Source organism: Natator depressus, chromosome 3 (genome assembly GCF_965152275.1).
Source record: "Natator depressus isolate rNatDep1 chromosome 3, rNatDep2.hap1, whole genome shotgun sequence".
Lineage (NCBI taxonomy): Eukaryota > Metazoa > Chordata > Testudines > Cheloniidae > Natator > Natator depressus.
This window is the reverse complement of record NC_134236.1, coordinates 67,336,011-67,352,804: the sequence shown is the minus strand read 5'-3', so window position 1 is coordinate 67,352,804 and position 16,794 is coordinate 67,336,011. Positions and strand designations below refer to the sequence as shown.

The following is a 16,794-nucleotide window of genomic DNA, read 5'->3' as shown; positions in this document are numbered from 1 at the left end:
TACCTGTAGCCTGAGGTTCTTCGAGAAGTATGGTCTCTATCTGTATTCCACACCCCTTCCTCCTTACTTTCTGCTTTGGATCCTATTTGATTTTCAGTAAGAGAAAGAACTGGAGAGACATTGGTCCACACCTGTGAAGGCTGATTCCCCACTCTAGCACTCCGAGTGCAGAAGGTGGGGTCCCACAAGGATTTTAAAAATTAATACTTGCCACTCCAGGCTTGTATTAAACCCCCAAGGTTACAGCTTTTTTTTGACCTTGGCTTGGTAAATGCTGCCACCCCCCAAGTGAAAACTGTCTCTTGCAAATCCTGGAAAAACTTACTTGGGAAGTTTTCCCTGAGGCCCCTTGGCTTTTCCACCCCTTCCTCAGGGAAGCCGAGAAACAAACAAAAGGGAAACCTATTTGTTGCCACCAGCTAATGGAAAAATGCATGCACAGACCTTTTAAGACACAAAACCAATCAGGTTCTTAAGAAAAGTAAATTTTATTAAAAGCAAAAAAGAAAATATATCTGGAACTTAGGCTTTAGCTAGATTTTAAAAGAGCAATTCCAAAAATTAAGCACCCAAAATAGCTTTCTTGGGGGTTCAGCTTAAAGGTTACAAGCAAACAAAAGCATCTGGGGTTAGCACAGAGTAGTCCACAAGCCTTAGAGAAAATAGATGCAATTAGGGTTATTTCTTTTATCTAAACATTCCTTGTCCCAGTGAATTCTTCTAGGTATGGACGATGAATTTTCATACCTGGTCCAAACTTTACACAGCATTCCAGATACCCCTGTCTCCAGCCCAGAGAGAACAACAGAGAGTCAAAGGGAAAACTTTTCCCCTTTTAAAAAGTTCTAGCCTTCCCATTGGCTTTTTTGGTCACGTACCCACTCCCTTTTCTTTACCTGGGGACTTTTTAACCCTTTACAGGTGAAGCAAGCAGCCACCAAGAGGGACTTTATAGCTAACTATCTGGCTAGGTGCCCAAAAAAGGGAGCTCCCCCCTTCATTTATCACAACATCTCTCCTTATACCCTCAGTACAGAGCATGAAGGGGAGTAACTGCTCAGGCATGGACTAATGGATCTATTTGCTAGAAATCACATCTCAAAGAACCTCCATGTATAGATAAGGAATTTATGTTTTATTACACAAAGGATTAGGGCAGTAAACTCAGGTTGTGTATTTTTCACCTAAAATCTGGCAGTGACTTAGTTCTATGCCATTGAAAGTAAAACTACAAGTGAAAAGATATGTGTATATCGCTGCAGTGGGTTGGCTAACAAAGGTATAATTTATCTCATATTAAGAACTTGAAGACATAAGCTTCCACTTGTACCTCTTGAAATTCATTTAGTACACCCTGTGGCTAATTCTTAGCTAAAATAGTATAATCAAAAAGTAAAAAAGGGTTCAGAAAGATTTTTGACTTAAGTGGTTATAAAAACAAATTCATTTGAAAGGTAAAGTCATAGCATACAAGTTTAGAGCTATTGGAAGTGCTGAGGATATGATCTACTGAATTTTGGTCTAGCCATGCTTTACTATAGCACATAACTAATTTGTAATGGCTTTTTGTGATTGGTATGTGTTGGTATCTGGTCTAGATTTGATAGGCAAATGCATTGGAGAAGACGCCAAGTATGAAGGCATCAGACTTCTGTTTGATGGAATGCAGCAGCCAGTGCTTAACAAGCAGGTACTTTTAATTCTGAAAACAATTACATGAGAAACCTTACCGCTTGGTGCAGTGTTTCATAAAGGCTTTCAGTGATCTTTTGTGTATCCCAGGTAAATGCAAATTCTCTTTTAATTATTAAAAATGAAGAGCAATATAGTTGTTTTAAAGGGTTGTCATTAGAACTGACCGTGACCCTTTTACAACAGCTACTTTTTCTGTTTTTTTTTAGTTGACTTATGTTCTGCTGGATATTGGGATACAAGAACTGTTCCCAGAGCTCAATAAGGTATGTGATGACAAACCCATATAAGTGCTGCAGAATAGATCTCCTCTAATCTTAGTCACTTTAAACTCCTCCACTATATTAATCACAAGCAGATAGACAAATCTCAACAGTTACTGTTATCATTACCCATCGAAAGGTTAACTTCATTGAGGAGTCTGTATTTTGTTAGGTTGAAAGATGCCTTCGGATCTTCCAAGGCCAAACTTCTTAATTTTTGCTGATTAAAATTTTTCTCATGAGGCCTGTAAGTTGTGCTAGATGTAGAGGTGCCAATGGAACTGTGCAGGGTAGCCAGCGGGGTATTCCCGTATGCCTTGTCATTATTGACTGTCAAATTTCAGCAGATGCTGCCTTTGGAAAATTTATCCTGCTTGTTGCATTCTGATGGAGGTTCAGCATTTTTCCCATCAAATGTGTATTTTGTTGTACCTAATTTTGGTTATTGCTTTCTGGAATTCTCAGTGTCCAGATAAAGGAGAGAGTAATCACATGGCTAAAAAGTACTGTATAAGGGCTAAGCACTATTTATATAGTGTATAGTAATCTGGAGGGGTGTGATGTGTTTGTATCTACTGTGTATGTCAAACTTTTTGAAAGAGAATTGCATAATGAGTTTTTTGTTAGCCAAGTAACTTTGATATTTTATTTAAAATATATAACTTGCATCTTAACAACTGAGATTGTAAGCACCGCAGCACGGGAGCTGCATCGTAGAGTTTGCATAATGCCAAGCACAGTTTTAGCACTTAACACAAAAATAATACCCTGTCGTTGGAGCCAAATTAATATTTCAGTTTTTCTTGGTAAATATAAGTTGTTAATGGAGGTTGAAATGGAGGCCATCTATATTACTTTCTTTCACGAAAGAGAGACCTAACTTACTTAGTTGAAACTGCTTTGTGCCTCGACTCGTATTTAATTCCTCTTGTATTTATGCATTCTAGTGATTTCAAATCGAGGGCAGTGGAAATAAGTAAAGGGAAAAGAGAAGTAGCTTTATGGCCCAAGACTATCAGGTTGCTACTCTAATGCACTGAAATATTTCTGTAGGTGTCCTGGTACTTAACGCTATATCACCAGTAACATTAACCAATCCCTCAACTGAAGACTTCAAAATGAAGGTTAGAAAAAATGGTTCAAGTTTTTAAAAATCTTACAGGACAAGTTGAATTGTATAATCTGCAGTCATGCTAGACTGCATGTGGATGTACAAAGAACCTATCAAGAAGTTGAAAAAGAAAATGAACTCTGGGAATTATGTACTCCAGAAATTGACCAGTACAAAATGAGGAGTTCACCCCCAAACACTCCAAGCAACAAGTCACTCCTTGTGTTACTCAATTGCGGGTATTGTGCACCAGTATGGTCATGCTCCATCCATGCACACGCAATTGATACTGACCTCAGTCAATCCTGTAGGATCATCACAGGGACTTTGAAACTGACCCCCACACTGTCACTATACTGCCTTTTGGGATTGCACCACCATCAGTGAGGTGGGATGCCTTCAGTAAAAAGGACACTAAAACAGATGCATGATCCAAGACACGCATTGTATGGACACATTCCACCGTCCAAGAGGCTGAAGTCCAGAAAGATATTTGCCTCTGAATATCCCGTACTTCAGAATACCATTGTGGAAGGAGAGAAATGCCAGTGATTCCAGAGAACCTTCAGAACAACTCCCACCAGACACCTCGAACTGGTTGCTCTAAATCACGTGAGAGCTAGGGTGGTAAAGCCTTGTGACACTATGACCAAGTGGAATTTGATAAATGACCCCAAATGTGAATGTGGAGAGCCTAGTCCAGTGGCTTTCAACCTGCGGGCCACTTGTGGGCCAATTGGCACACAGCTGCGGCCCAGCTGTCTGCTTAAAATTCAAAATTTGCCACTCCAGTCTGGCAGAGGGTGGGGTTGGCTCGGGGGAGACAGCATCTGGCAGTCCTACTGGAGCGCTCCTGCCAGCAGGGGGCAGGTGAGTGCTGCAGGGGGCAGGGTGTGGGAGAGTGGGTCTATGGGGGGGCTCTGAGCACAGAGGGGGTTGGGGTGCTGGGCAGTATAGGTGTGGGAACTAGAGGTTTGCTGGGGTACTGCAGCACCCCTAGGTTTTAGTGGGGCTCTGCTCCTGGCCCCAGGCCTGTGGTCCTGGCTGCCCGGTCAGCCTCGCGTGGTGGGGTCTGGGTCCCAGCTGCCCAGCTCCACACCCAGGGCTCCACTCCTGGCCCCGCTCTGTGGAGGGATCTCTGGGTGGGGGGCACTGGGCATAGGGGACTGTGGGAGGTTTTGCAGGGGGGCGCTACGGTTCTCAACCTGTGGGCCATGTAACATATTGTGGACCACATATGTGGCCCATAGTGATAAATATGTTGAGAACCACTGGCCTAGACAACCACTTGAACACAGTCTGATGCAGTGCTCTCTATCAGTATCTTCCACTGCCGAAGGAACTATTTGATACGTGGAGATAAGTGATAACGCCAGGTCTTGGTGGTTGTTTTAAAGCAATTAGCTATGATGATGATGTACAGGAAGAACACCAAGCCTTCTGTTTGTGTTTATGGTACATTACTCAAATTGAGTTTCTTCTCTAAATCAAAGAAAGTCAAAAGGCTTAATTAAAATCTGGGCTATAAACGGGCTGTGATCACAAGGATTTGCACCCTAAAGCCATCATCACAATTCCTTTAACTCAGGCAAGATTGACTTTGCTTTTGCCTAATGTTTCAGCCACGTAGCTGGGCAGAAGGAGCTTTGAAACTACTCCTTGCTACAGCCATTGGCCTAATTGACTAAAGAGCTATGGCCCTAGCTCTGGAAGCTTGATGCTCTTTTCCCCTCCCTACTTGGTGGAAGCTGAGAGGGTCTAGGTCTCTTTCTTGGACTTCAGTGGCTGAAAAAGGGCAGAGATGAGGCCTCCACTTGACAAATTCAGCTACTCCCTCTTTGGCATGTGTGAAGGGGGCCTTTCCTCCTAGGAGGCAAAAGCATTCTAGTGGAGATAACAGGACTGGGATCAGGGTTGGGGGATGGCAGCAGAAGAGAGACTGGCAGAAGAAAGACAACTGGTATATGAGGGGTGGAAAACATGGCACAGGATGAGGGATAAGATCTGGAGTCCCAAAGTACCAAGAAAACAGGGGAGAATAAAATAGGTGATAGTCGCTTGATTCTAGGTTGGGGATTACATTTTGATTTCACCCCCATTCCTCCAATCTATCTGTCTAATTCCCATTGATTTGGTAGCTGAAATTTTCATATATAGTCTCCCTCCTAAAAATGCCCTTCCCGCTACCCTTTTTGAAAGAGCCTTGAAGGGAATCTCTTCTTCTTTCCCTCCAATAAATGAGGGGGAGGCGGGGAGCCCTGAAATTACAGTCCGGTTTTTGCTTAGTTATTAGTTAACTGGTTTTTTTTTTTTTTTTTTGGCAGAAGTCTTGACTCAAGTGTCTGGTCTGGCCAGAGTTACTTTAAGACTTCTGAGATTTATGTTCATTATAAAAATTAGTGAGTTACAACCAGTTACCTACAGAATGGTCCCTGTTTAACGTTGGCTTTCTTTTTATCCAGTTGAGGAATTGTATTAAAACTAAAAATATATTCAGATTCTGAGCAAGAACACACAAAATGAGAGCTCCTCCCATCAATATTTAAAGAGAGGCTGAACCTAGCTTTTGGAGCATTGTTGTTACAGAACACTCACTGTGACGGGATCCCTGGGGTGCAGCCTGCGACTGTGGGACCACCGTGCCCCCTTAACTCTCCAGCCGGGGCAGTCTCTCACAATGCTTTGCTAGTGACAAGCAGCAAACCCCTCCAGGAGCTGTGATCACTCAACACAACTACATGTGGAGCCCCACACCCAGCTAGATTGTATGAATGCTCCCAGAGCCACTCATGAATCACACAGATAAAGTGTTTTCTTAAAATTAACATGCTGGGTCATCATCCAAGACTGCTATAACATGAAATATATGTCAAAATGCGGGTAAAACAGAAAAGGAGACATACAATTCTCCCCCAAGGTGTTCAGTCACAAATTATTTAATACATTATTTTTTTAACGAGTATCATCTACATGGAAGCTTGACCTCTGGAATGGTGGCTGAAGCATGAAGGGGCATACAAATGTTTAGCATATCTGGCATGTAAATACCTTGCAATGCCAACTACCAAAGTGCCATGCAAACGTCTGTTCTCACTTTCAGGTGACACTGTAAATAAGAAGCAGGCAGCATTATCTCCTGTAAATGCAAACAGACTTGTTTCTCTTAGCAATTGGCTGAACAAGAAGTAGGACTGAGTGGACTTGTAGGCTCTGAAGTTTTACATTGTTTTGTTTTTGAGTGCAGTTATGTAAGAAAAATCTACATTTGTAAGTTGCACTTTCACAATAAAGAGATTGTACTACAGTGCTTGTATGAGGTGAATTGAAAAATACTATTCTTTTGTTTCTCATTTTTACAGTGCAAATATTTGTAATATAAAGTGAACATTTTATAATTTGTATTCTGTGTTGTAATTGAAATCGATAAATTTGAAAATGTAGAAAACATCCAAAAATATTTAATAAATTTCAATTGGTATTCTATTGTTTAACAGTGCAAATAAAACTGCAATTAATTGCGATTAATTTTTTTGAGTTAATTGTGTGAGTTATCTGTGATTGACAGCCCTGATTTATATAGAACAATGGCTTTCAGCAGATCATAACCTTTTCCTTGATACCTTTAAATGCAAGATCCATGCTTTAAATGCAAGATCACAATTGTATATAAATGAGGAATATGGGGGTTACAGGGCATTCCCCCTAGGTATAGCGTGTCGCACTCACATACTAGACACATCTTGGGACTCAGGGGAGAAGTCAGCTATTTTTTAAAAAATAAATCAAGTGTTTATGCTTCTCCCTCAGCAGCTGCTTGGGATTTTGGGAACAAATCTGCATTTTGAGGCAGCATTGCTTGTTCAAAAGACCTAAATGAGGACGTTTATTTTTGAAATATCCCATTGAAGATCATAGAATTGTACAATTATAGAAATGTAGGGCTGGAAGGGACCCCGAGAGGTTATCTAGCCCCGCGCTCTCTGCCAAGTATACCTAGACCATCACTGACAGGTGTTTGTCTAATTTGTTCATAAAAACCTCCAATGACAGGAATTCCACAACCTTTCTTGTAAGCTTATTCCAATGTTTGACTCTCTATGCAGGAAAACTTTCTAATAGCTAACTTGACTCTCCCTTGCTGAAAATTAAGTCAATTAGTCATTGTCCTACTTTCAGTGGAGATAGAAAACAATTGATCACTGTCCTCTTTACAACAGCCCTTAACACATTTGAAGACTGTGATCAGGTCCCCCTCCTCAGTTGTATTTTCTCAAAACTGAATATGCCAGTTTATTTACCCTTTGTGCACATGTCAGATTTTCCAAACCTTTTATCATTTTAGTTGCTCTCCACTAGACTCTCTCCAATTTGTCTACATCTTTCTCAAGTGTGACACTCAGAACCGGAAACAGTACTTCAGCTGAGGCCTCACCAGTGCCTAGCAGAGTGAGACAGTTAACTCCTTTGTTTTACATACAACTCCCCTGTCATATATGTCCCAGAATATTAGCCTTTTTTGCACCTGTATCACATTGTTGGCTCATATTCAATCTGTGATGCACCACAACCCTAAGATCCTTTTCAGCAGTACTACCATATAGCCAGCTTTCCCCATTTTGTAGTTGTGCATTTGATTTTTTTCCATCCTAAGTGCACTTGTCTTTATTGCATTTCATCTTGTTGATTTCAGACAAGTTCTCCAATTTAAGGTTGTTTTGAATTCTAATTCTGGTCTTCAAAGTGCTTGCAAACCCTCCCAGCTTTGTGTCTTCTGCAGATTTTATAAATATACTCTCCACTCCATTGGAGTCATCGCATTAGGAATCCATTAGGAATGCAGCTTCGATGCAGAGTGCCCCACCAGAGATTCTGCAGCTCTTCGATCTTTGTGGTGCTGCAGAAGACGCAGACACCCTCCTCTGGCTGGGTGCCTCAGTCAAGTTCACCAGTACCATAGCCAGCTAGAGGCAGAAGCTCTAGAAAAGACTCGGAGGAGAGGCATTTCCTAGAGCACTCATTGACCAGAAAGAAGGGATCACTGCCTCTGGAACCTGGTCAGGTCCATCAAGGCTGACCTGTGAAAAATCCTTGTGTCAGGAATCATTACCACTACCAACCACTCCAGAGGCATATGAAGACCTGCTTAGCCTTTCAGTGCCAATATCCCCAGTGGTACAGAAAGGCTTCCAGTCACCACATCAGGAGCATGCGGTACCACTACAGCCCATACTTCCACAAAAGCCAGTGCAGTTGAGAGGCAAGCCAGCAATGAGATCTTTGGTACTGCCATCCCTGGATTCTGGCTACCTATCCCCAGTTCTGACTGGCTGTGCTCCTCCATTTTCTGAGGGCTCAGACTCTTCTTTGTCAGACTTGGGGGTGCATTCTTGTGTCCCAGCTAGTTCTCAGAGAACTGGGGACCATGGATGTCACAGTAATTACTGCACTGGCTGCCTCCTCAGGGGCAATGGCCCAGTCAAGCATGAGTCCTAGGCCCATATCTGTGGCCATTCTGGATGCTGTGGGGAATCCCCCCCACCTGCTAGGACTTCTATTAACCTGCCTTGTTTGGTTTCCTCAAGGGTGCACCAAAAGAATTGGCACCACAGACAACATTCTCTAGTACCCGGTACTGAGAGCATCCAGAAGTCACTTGGGTGGCTTCTCCACCATAAGACTCAGAGCAGCCACTACCTCAGCATCCTGTTGTGTCCTCCTCTTCATCACCAGACAAGGCTGTAAAGGTGGCAGGTTTAAGCACCACCAAAGGACCATGAGGCTCATCAAGATCTACTGAGAAGGGTAGTCTCTTGTTCTTGACATTCAGGCACAGGAGGTCTGTGAGAGCTCTCACAAGTTAGTGGACATTCTGTTACGAATGGCCCTTTCTAAAATGGCGCTGCGATTCATGAAGCAATTATGAAGCCAGTTAAGGCACTTGAGTAGATCCCCATATCTCCCACAACAAAATGGGCCAAGAGGAGGTACTACAACCATTCTAAAGGATATGAGCCCTTGTTTTCTCATCCTCCTCCAGGCTCCTTAGTAATAGAATCTACTAACCAGCAGGAGAGGTAAGGACACCAAGCATCAACATGTAAAGGCAAAGATTCAAAAAGACTGGACTCGCTGGGTCGCAAACATTAATCCTTGCGAAGTCTGCAATTTAGGATTGCAAACCAGCAGGCACTCTTGAATCGCTATGACTTCACGCTTGGGGAAGACATTAAATTCAAGAAGAGGTTACCAGAGAGCTGCAGGCAGGAGTTCACTATAATGATGGAAGAAGGTAAGTTGATTGCCAGAACTGATCCTCAGAACAATTTGGATGGTGTGGACTTGGCAGCTCGAACCATGGCATCAGCTGTTACTTTAAGATGTTCATGGTTTCAGTCCTCTGGGCTCCCCCAGAGGTCTGCCAGGCCATTCTTGACCTTGCATTCAAAGGTCCGTCTTTGGTTTTGGATAATTTAACAATAAGCTCCAGAGACCCCTGTGGGATGCCAGGAGATATGTCCTTCCAGTCTGACAATGAATCATGGATAACTACTCTTTGAGTATGGGCTTTCAACCAGTTGTGCACCCACCTTATAGTAATTTCATCTCAATCACATTTCCTTAGTTTACTAATGCCTTTTATGACCCTTGCTAGATGTAATTCATTTTGTGCCTTAGTTTTTGATTTTCTCTCTACATTCTTGTGGGTATTTGGTACTTGTCCTTAGCTATTTGTCTGTGTCCACTTTTTGTAGAATTCCCTTTGGATTTTCACATCATTAAAGAGCTCTTGATGGTGCCATATTGGCTTCTTACTGTTCTTCTTGTCTTTCCTTCACATTGAGCTATTCTCATTGTGCTGTTGTGCCTTAAATATTGTCTCTGAGAAACTGCCAGCTCTCCTGAATTCCTTTTCTCCTTAGTTTTCTTCCCATGGGACCCTTACCTGTCAGTTCGCCAAGATTTTTTTTTTTGAGTGTTTTTTTTGAACTCATTGTCCTTATTCTGCAGCTCTCTCGCGTTCCTTTCCTTAGCATGATGACATCTGTCATTTCATGGTCACTTTCACCCGGATTGTTTTTCTACCTTCAGATTCACAACCAATTCCTTCCTGTCCCCCTCGTTACTACTTCCACTTTCTGAAACAAGTTATCCCAAATACATTTCAAGAATTTATTGGACATTGTGTTTGCCCTATTACTTTTGTAACAGATATATGGGTAGTTAAAGTTCTCCATTATTACCAGGTCTTGGACTCTGGATATTGCTGTTGTTCGTTGTAGAAATGCCTCATCTACCTCCTCCGCCTGATTTGGTGGTCTCTAGTGACCCCTACCTTGACATCATTCTTGTTTCCCCTTCACCCCCACTTATCTTTACCTAGAAACTTTCAGCTGGTCTGCATCTGACCTCCTTCTGGACCTCAGAACAAGTGTATATGTTCTTGATATATAATGCAACACCTTCTCCCTTTTTCCCTGCTTGTCCTTTCTGAACAAGCTCTACTCTTCTATACCAATATTCCAGTCATGAGGTTTATCCCACCAAGACTTACCAGTGATGCTAATTAAATCATAATCTATCTTGTGTACTACTACTTCTAGTTCTTCCTATTTATTCCTCATATTCTTGTATTTGTGTATCAACATCCTAAGATGTTGAGCACACTCCCCTGCTCTTTTTCCTCTTGTTGCTCCTATTGACCCTGTTGTAATTTTCCATTTTTCCGTATCCCTCCTCCCGCAACATCTAGCTCTGTTTGTTTGTTGCCTTTTTTTTATGCCTACTTGGGGCATTTGTCACCTGCCCCCTTTGAACCTAGTTTAAAATGAGGTATTATGCTGTAAAGCCATAGCTTGTTTATATATTTGGTAAATAACCCAGTTCTTAACTGGTGCTATGAAATAATTCCCGGGCTTCAGGTTTATATCTATCTTTGTTTGTTTCTTCCAGCCGTTCTGTTTCCTTTTCAGCCATTAATCTTCATGTCTGATGTCTTGGATTCTTATTTGATTAGACTTGTCATTACCAGTATACATTTAATCATTTCAGATGTACTGGATTTAACACCCAAATAAACATTCATAAATAGATTATATAAGAGCTGTCTTTTTAGAAGAGCAGTAAAATGCCATTATATAAACTCAGTCTCAAACACAGTGTACATCTAATCTGGAAACCCTGGGGTGGTGAGCTGGGATGATAGAGGGAGGAAGAAATCACAGCAGGGGATGAAGAGAAATGAGAGGTAAAGACTGAAGATTTTATTTCAGAATGAGGGATTCTAGATCATAGGATTATGTTGAGAAAAGCTGGTTTAAGGTTTGGGAACAGAAGGAACTACAGAGAAAGGACATTTCCTGATCTAAGGCACAGTAGGGGGGAAGAAATTGTGAACATTATCCTTTAATTTCTGGACCTCCATATTTATTATGATGGTTTCTAATGTGTTTAAAATATTTTGTTCATTGTGATTGTTTCTATGTAAATATATGTTTCCATACGTCAGTAAATTACAGTGCAAATTTTTTCTCAATTACTACTTATAATAGGTTCAGAAGGAAGCTACCTCTGTATCATCTTGGATGTAAAAGCAGGAGCTTGGATGAACACCAAATGGAAATGTCTGCAGTGCACTAATTTAATGGATGTGAAACATTTTAGTCTTGAATTGTATATTTTCTTGTAAATAACAGTGAAATGTAACTTCTGAAGATCTGTTTGCCTAATAAAGATTAATTCAAATTTAATACTGATTGAAATTAAAGAACTTTGTCCACTATTTGAACTTGTTACCCCTCTTCTCAAAAGTGTAACTATTGCTAATAGACAAAATATTCATTTTACAAAGAATTGTCAGTGTAGGAGAGAAAATGGTAATGTTTATTGTACATTGAAAAGCAGACCTGTAGAGGACCAAACCTAAATGAGTACTGCTAAAAACAAAGGGGTCATTGTCCTGAAAGGATATTTTGAAAAACTCTGGAATTAGGAAGATTTTTGTGGGGCGGTGGCTACTGTATATAAACTTAGCTTTGATAGAGTAAGGTTGTAAAATATTGCTAAAAATTTCCCCAAACTAAATCTCTGTCTATCTTCACTTTCTATGAAAAAAAATTGAATCTGTTGCAAGCAAATCATTATCTCAAAGCTTATTAAGTTTTTGGCCTTTCATATTTTGTTAGCATGAAAAGTACTTACATTTTGTAGAGAACGGGGAGCAAATGATCATTAAGTGTTCAGTTATCTAGCAACTGATGTTGAAATATGAAGCACTTCAGAAATAATTAGGTTGGTGGGGTTTTTTTTCCTGTTTTTACTTTAGAAATATCACAAATATGAATTCTTGCTAAAGTCTTCCCTAGAGGACTAAAAAACTGGAGTGGGAGCCCCAATCTGTTCTTGATGGAATATGTTTAAAGAATCTTTCCATGTTGAGATACCCTCCCTTCTCCCACCCCACGTGCATTTTAAACTTTTTTTCCCCCTTCAAAATAGCACAATCCTCTGCTTGAGTGATATTAGTAAACCCATTGACAAGTCCTTTTTAAACTAGTTTTATTTTTTGTAGTTATATATTACATGTCCATGCTATACTTCTTCACAGATACTCCTGGGCAGCACTTTCAGAAAATGTCAACACCAAATAAGATAGCTTTGTATTCTAACAAGAAGTTTAAAACAAGTACACAAATCTGAAACTCTGTTAGAGTTCTTGGTCAACCTCTGAGTCACATAACTTTTATATCCCCTTCCCATTTACTCCCTCCTCCCTTTTGCACAAAGATAGCTAAAATGTTAATTCCGCTGGCCAAATCCACCTCACTGGATAACTTGAAGGATACAGCAGAAGCTATCTACAAGGTTTAGATGCTTCTTGGCCCATAGGTCAACAAAACCTTTTGTTGGTTTTTTTTGTCTGTTTAAAAGACACTGATCTGTAAATCAGACTAACTTTTATTCTGCTGGAAGTCTTTGCCTCTGACATTTTCTTATCTATAAGTGGAAGTTGCTGCCTCTAAAAAGAGAGTACCTGTTGAAGGAATAAGTACAGAATACTATTGAGATGGTATGTGAAATCCAAAAACTCTGCAACTTCCTGGGAACCCACCTTTCTAAGAATGTGGCAGTCTTAATCTCCTAGTTTAAGAGGAGCTTATGTCTGGTTTAAACACTGAAGCATAGTCAATCTCCATAAGAGGGGGCAAATTATCTCCTATTTGCTTCCTGTGTGGTTCTGCACCATCTGTGGCATCTGGTGCTGGCCACTGTCACAGACTACAGGACAGACTAACTGGACCCCAGGTCTCATTCAGTATGTTAATTCTTATGTTCCTATGCATATTTAGCAAAAGATATGAGCTGTCTCTTCCAACCCACCCTGGAAGGTTTTGGGGATGAGGATAAATATTGTTTGAGAAGGCTGGATCTGAGATGGACAAACAGGTAACAACTAACTTGTAACTAAATGTCTTAAGCGTACAAGAAGGTGGTAGCTATGCTAATATTTTACCTTAACAGAAGTTTAAAAATGCCTCTCTTAGAAACAGTGAAATGCAAACGTTTTGATATTAAGTTCCTTTATTAGTGGGAAGGTGATGGAAGGGTTTGAAATATCTGTAACTAAAAATTGTAACTAAAGCTGGTGGGGAAATGAGCTGATGTCATGCAATAATAGTGGTAAACTTGGTCCAGTTATTTCGGGCACTGACGTATCCAAGATAAGTGTTATTGAAAACTGGATACAGTTGTCACATTTAAGTTTTCAACCCTGCATAGGGGACAGAGGAAAGTAGTAATGCATCTATAAGTGGGAATTTACTTACACTACTGAAAAAAAAGATTGTTTTCACTGTTTCAGTGTGCATGGGAAGAGTTGGAGGGAAAATTTTACACTGATATGCTTGTAAATATTTCTATATAATACAAATTATTTTCTCCATGGAATAGGATGTTTTTCCTTTAATGCTTTGCTCTTTGGAACTTGAGTTTGAGAGTAGAAACATCAAGGAAGTGCACTTAAACCTGCTGTATCAAATTTGGAAACAGACTACCTGCCAAAATGTCCCATCATTCTGTATAGTATGCTTCACAGCTTTTTTTCAGAGCCAAGCATTGATAGCCAGATCTGGGCAAAAAACCTGTTAGAATGTGTCAACCTTCAGCAAAGCTGTTTTGTTTTGTTTGTTCCCCAGAGATACATCTCAGGAAGCCCTTGGTCAAATGACCCCAAATTTGGGTCAATATTCCTACCTCAAACCCCTACAAAGCACACCAAATTTTAAGGCAACCTAGGTAACCAAGCACATAATACAGCATTTAGAAGAGCCGTGTTTTAGAGAGCTCGTCTCAATCTTGACTGTAGTACAGCTGCCCCTCCACTGTAATTACTGAATGCGTGCTGGGACCTAGGACCTGTTTAAACGTGTGCTGGGAGGTGCAGGCAAAGGGGAGGGGAGCAGGCATTCTAGCAGCAGTCTAAAAGCATCGCAAATAAGAATTAAAAAATAAAGTGCAGGAATGTCACAGTGAATAGTCCAGCAATCAGAGTAATACTTCCTTGGATGAAATTTCCTGCAGAAAACTTTACTCGACCTTCAACTGCTGGAAAAACACGTCCCATTCTAGAGATGTAATTGGAAACTACTTCAACATCGAGATCACCTAGATAAACAGAAGTTATACATAGATATTGTGAAATTACAATTAATGTTAAATAGCACCCTCAAACTTTGTTTTCTTGATTCTCATTTTTAACTATAATTTCCCTTGAAGGAGGAATTGCTTTCTACTACATTTTCATATTCAGGAGAGCACAATTATTTATGACAGTGGTTTTTAACCTGTGGTCTGCAGACCCCTGGGGGTCCACAGACTATGTCTAAGATTTCCAAAGGGTTCCACACCTCCATCTGAAAATTTTTAAGGTTGCAAACCACTGGTTTAGGACATCAATGGACTGGGAAATCACAACTGATTATAAATGTCTGTTCTACAGGGATGGACAGCTAGAACAGTTAAACTTTTCACAATAGTTGTTCCCAGAATGTCCAAGGTGGGCATCTGAAAGTTTACTGGGAAGTGCATTGCCCTTGCCATAGTTACTTTGGTTTATCTTTGTAGGGTTCCTAGGGCATATCGAGTTTCCTGGCATGTTTACACAAACAGTGATCCTGAGTCCCATTTCCAAAGGATTCTCTAACACTGTGCATTGTTATGCTGGTAACAGGTATGCATAGCTGACAGGTTATGCACTGTACCTTTCCAGTGTTAAATCTTTAGTATGTTTAGGAACTGTACACTTCCTTGTACACACAGACTCCATGTGAATTTTCCTTCAATATGTTAATTTATTTCTGTAGAGGGTTTTATTGGGAGTTGTTTTAACATTGCAAAATATGTTCACCTAATGAACACAAAGACACTATAGATTAACTGACTTTGAAATACCTATGGCTCAAAAGATCCCACCTGTGAGGGATGCAAAAACCATAGATTCTCAGACTAAGGTCAGAAAGGACCACCACTGAACTCTTGCACATTGCAGGCTACAGAACCTCACCCACCCACCCCTCTAACAGACCCCTAGCCTCTGGTTAGTTACTGAAGTCCTCAAATCATGGTTTAATGACTTCAAGTTACAGACACTCCACCATTTACACTAGTTTAAACCTGCAAGTGACCCAGGCCCTATGCTGAAGGGGAAGATGAAAAACTCCCAGGATCTCTGCCAATCTGACTCAGGGGAAAATTCCTTCCCGACCCAAATATGGTGATCAGTTAGACCCTGAGCATGTGATCAAGACCCACCAGCCAGACACATGGGAAAGAATTCTCTGTAGTAACTCAGAGCTCTCTCCAGCTAGTGTCCCATCTCCAGCTGTTGGGGATTTTTGCTACTGGCAGTTGCCAATAGGCCACATGCCATTGTAGGCAGTCTTGTCATACCAGTCCCTCCATAAACCTATCAAGCTCAGTCTTGCAGGGTTTTTGCCCCCACTGCTCCCCTTGAGAGATGGCTCCAGAATGTCACCCCTCTGATGGTTAGAAACTTTTACCTAATTTCAAGCCTACACTTGTTGATGGCTAGTTTATATCCAATTTGTTCTCGTGTCCACACTGGCGCTTAACTTTAAGTCCTCTCCCACCCTGGTATTTATACCTCTGATGTATTTACAGAGAGCAATCATATCTCCCTTCAGCCTTCCTTTGGTTAGGCTAAACAAGCCAAGCTCTTTGAGTCTCCCCTCATAAAGTAGGTTTTCCATTCCTTAGATAATCCGAGTAGCCCTTCTCTGCATCTGTTCCAGTTTGAATTCATCTTTCTTAAACATGGGCAACCAGAACTGCACACAGTATTCCAGATGAGGTCTCACCTGTGCCTTATATAATGGTACTAACATTTCCCTGTCTCTACTGGAAATACTTCACCTGATGGATCATAGGACTGCATTAGTCTTTTTCACAGCCACATCACATTGACAGCTCATAGTCATCCTGTGATCAACCAATACACACGTCTTTCTCCTCCTCTGTAACTTCCAACTGACATAAGTCCCTAGCTTATAGCAAAAATTCTTCTTGTTAGTCTCTAAACGCATGACCTTGCACTTCGTATTATTAAATTTCATCTAATTTCTATTACTCGAGTTTACAAGGTCATCCAGATCTTGTACGATATTACAGTTCTCCCCCCTATTCATAGTATCTCCCACCTCTGTGTCATCCACA

General features: G+C 40.9%; 2 protein-coding genes across 5 annotated transcripts in view; one reads left to right on the top strand and one right to left on the bottom strand.

Annotated features, from left to right (window-relative positions):
- The window catches only part of SNX14 (sorting nexin 14), an 80,105-nt gene extending 68,316 nt beyond the window's left edge, over nt 1-11,789 (top strand). For 3 of the 4 annotated variants that reach the window (XM_074948061.1, XM_074948062.1, XM_074948059.1), the window contains 3 exons: nt 1,599-1,690; nt 1,902-1,958; nt 11,616-11,789. In XM_074948061.1, coding sequence (XP_074804162.1) covers nt 1,599-1,690; nt 1,902-1,958; nt 11,616-11,654 — 188 coding nt within the window. In that variant the 3' untranslated portion in view covers nt 11,655-11,789. Of the gene's footprint in view, nt 1-1,598; nt 1,691-1,901; nt 1,959-3,008; nt 3,856-11,615 lie in introns of those variants that run through there. The other variant, XM_074948060.1, reaches the window with a different exon arrangement.
- NT5E (5'-nucleotidase ecto) overlaps nt 11,788-16,794 on the bottom strand; it is a 46,677-nt gene continuing 41,670 nt past the window's right edge. The window contains exon 9 of the mRNA XM_074948063.1: nt 11,788-14,727. Coding sequence (XP_074804164.1) covers nt 14,564-14,727 — 164 coding nt within the window. The 3' untranslated portion in view covers nt 11,788-14,563. The remainder of the gene's footprint in view (nt 14,728-16,794) is intronic.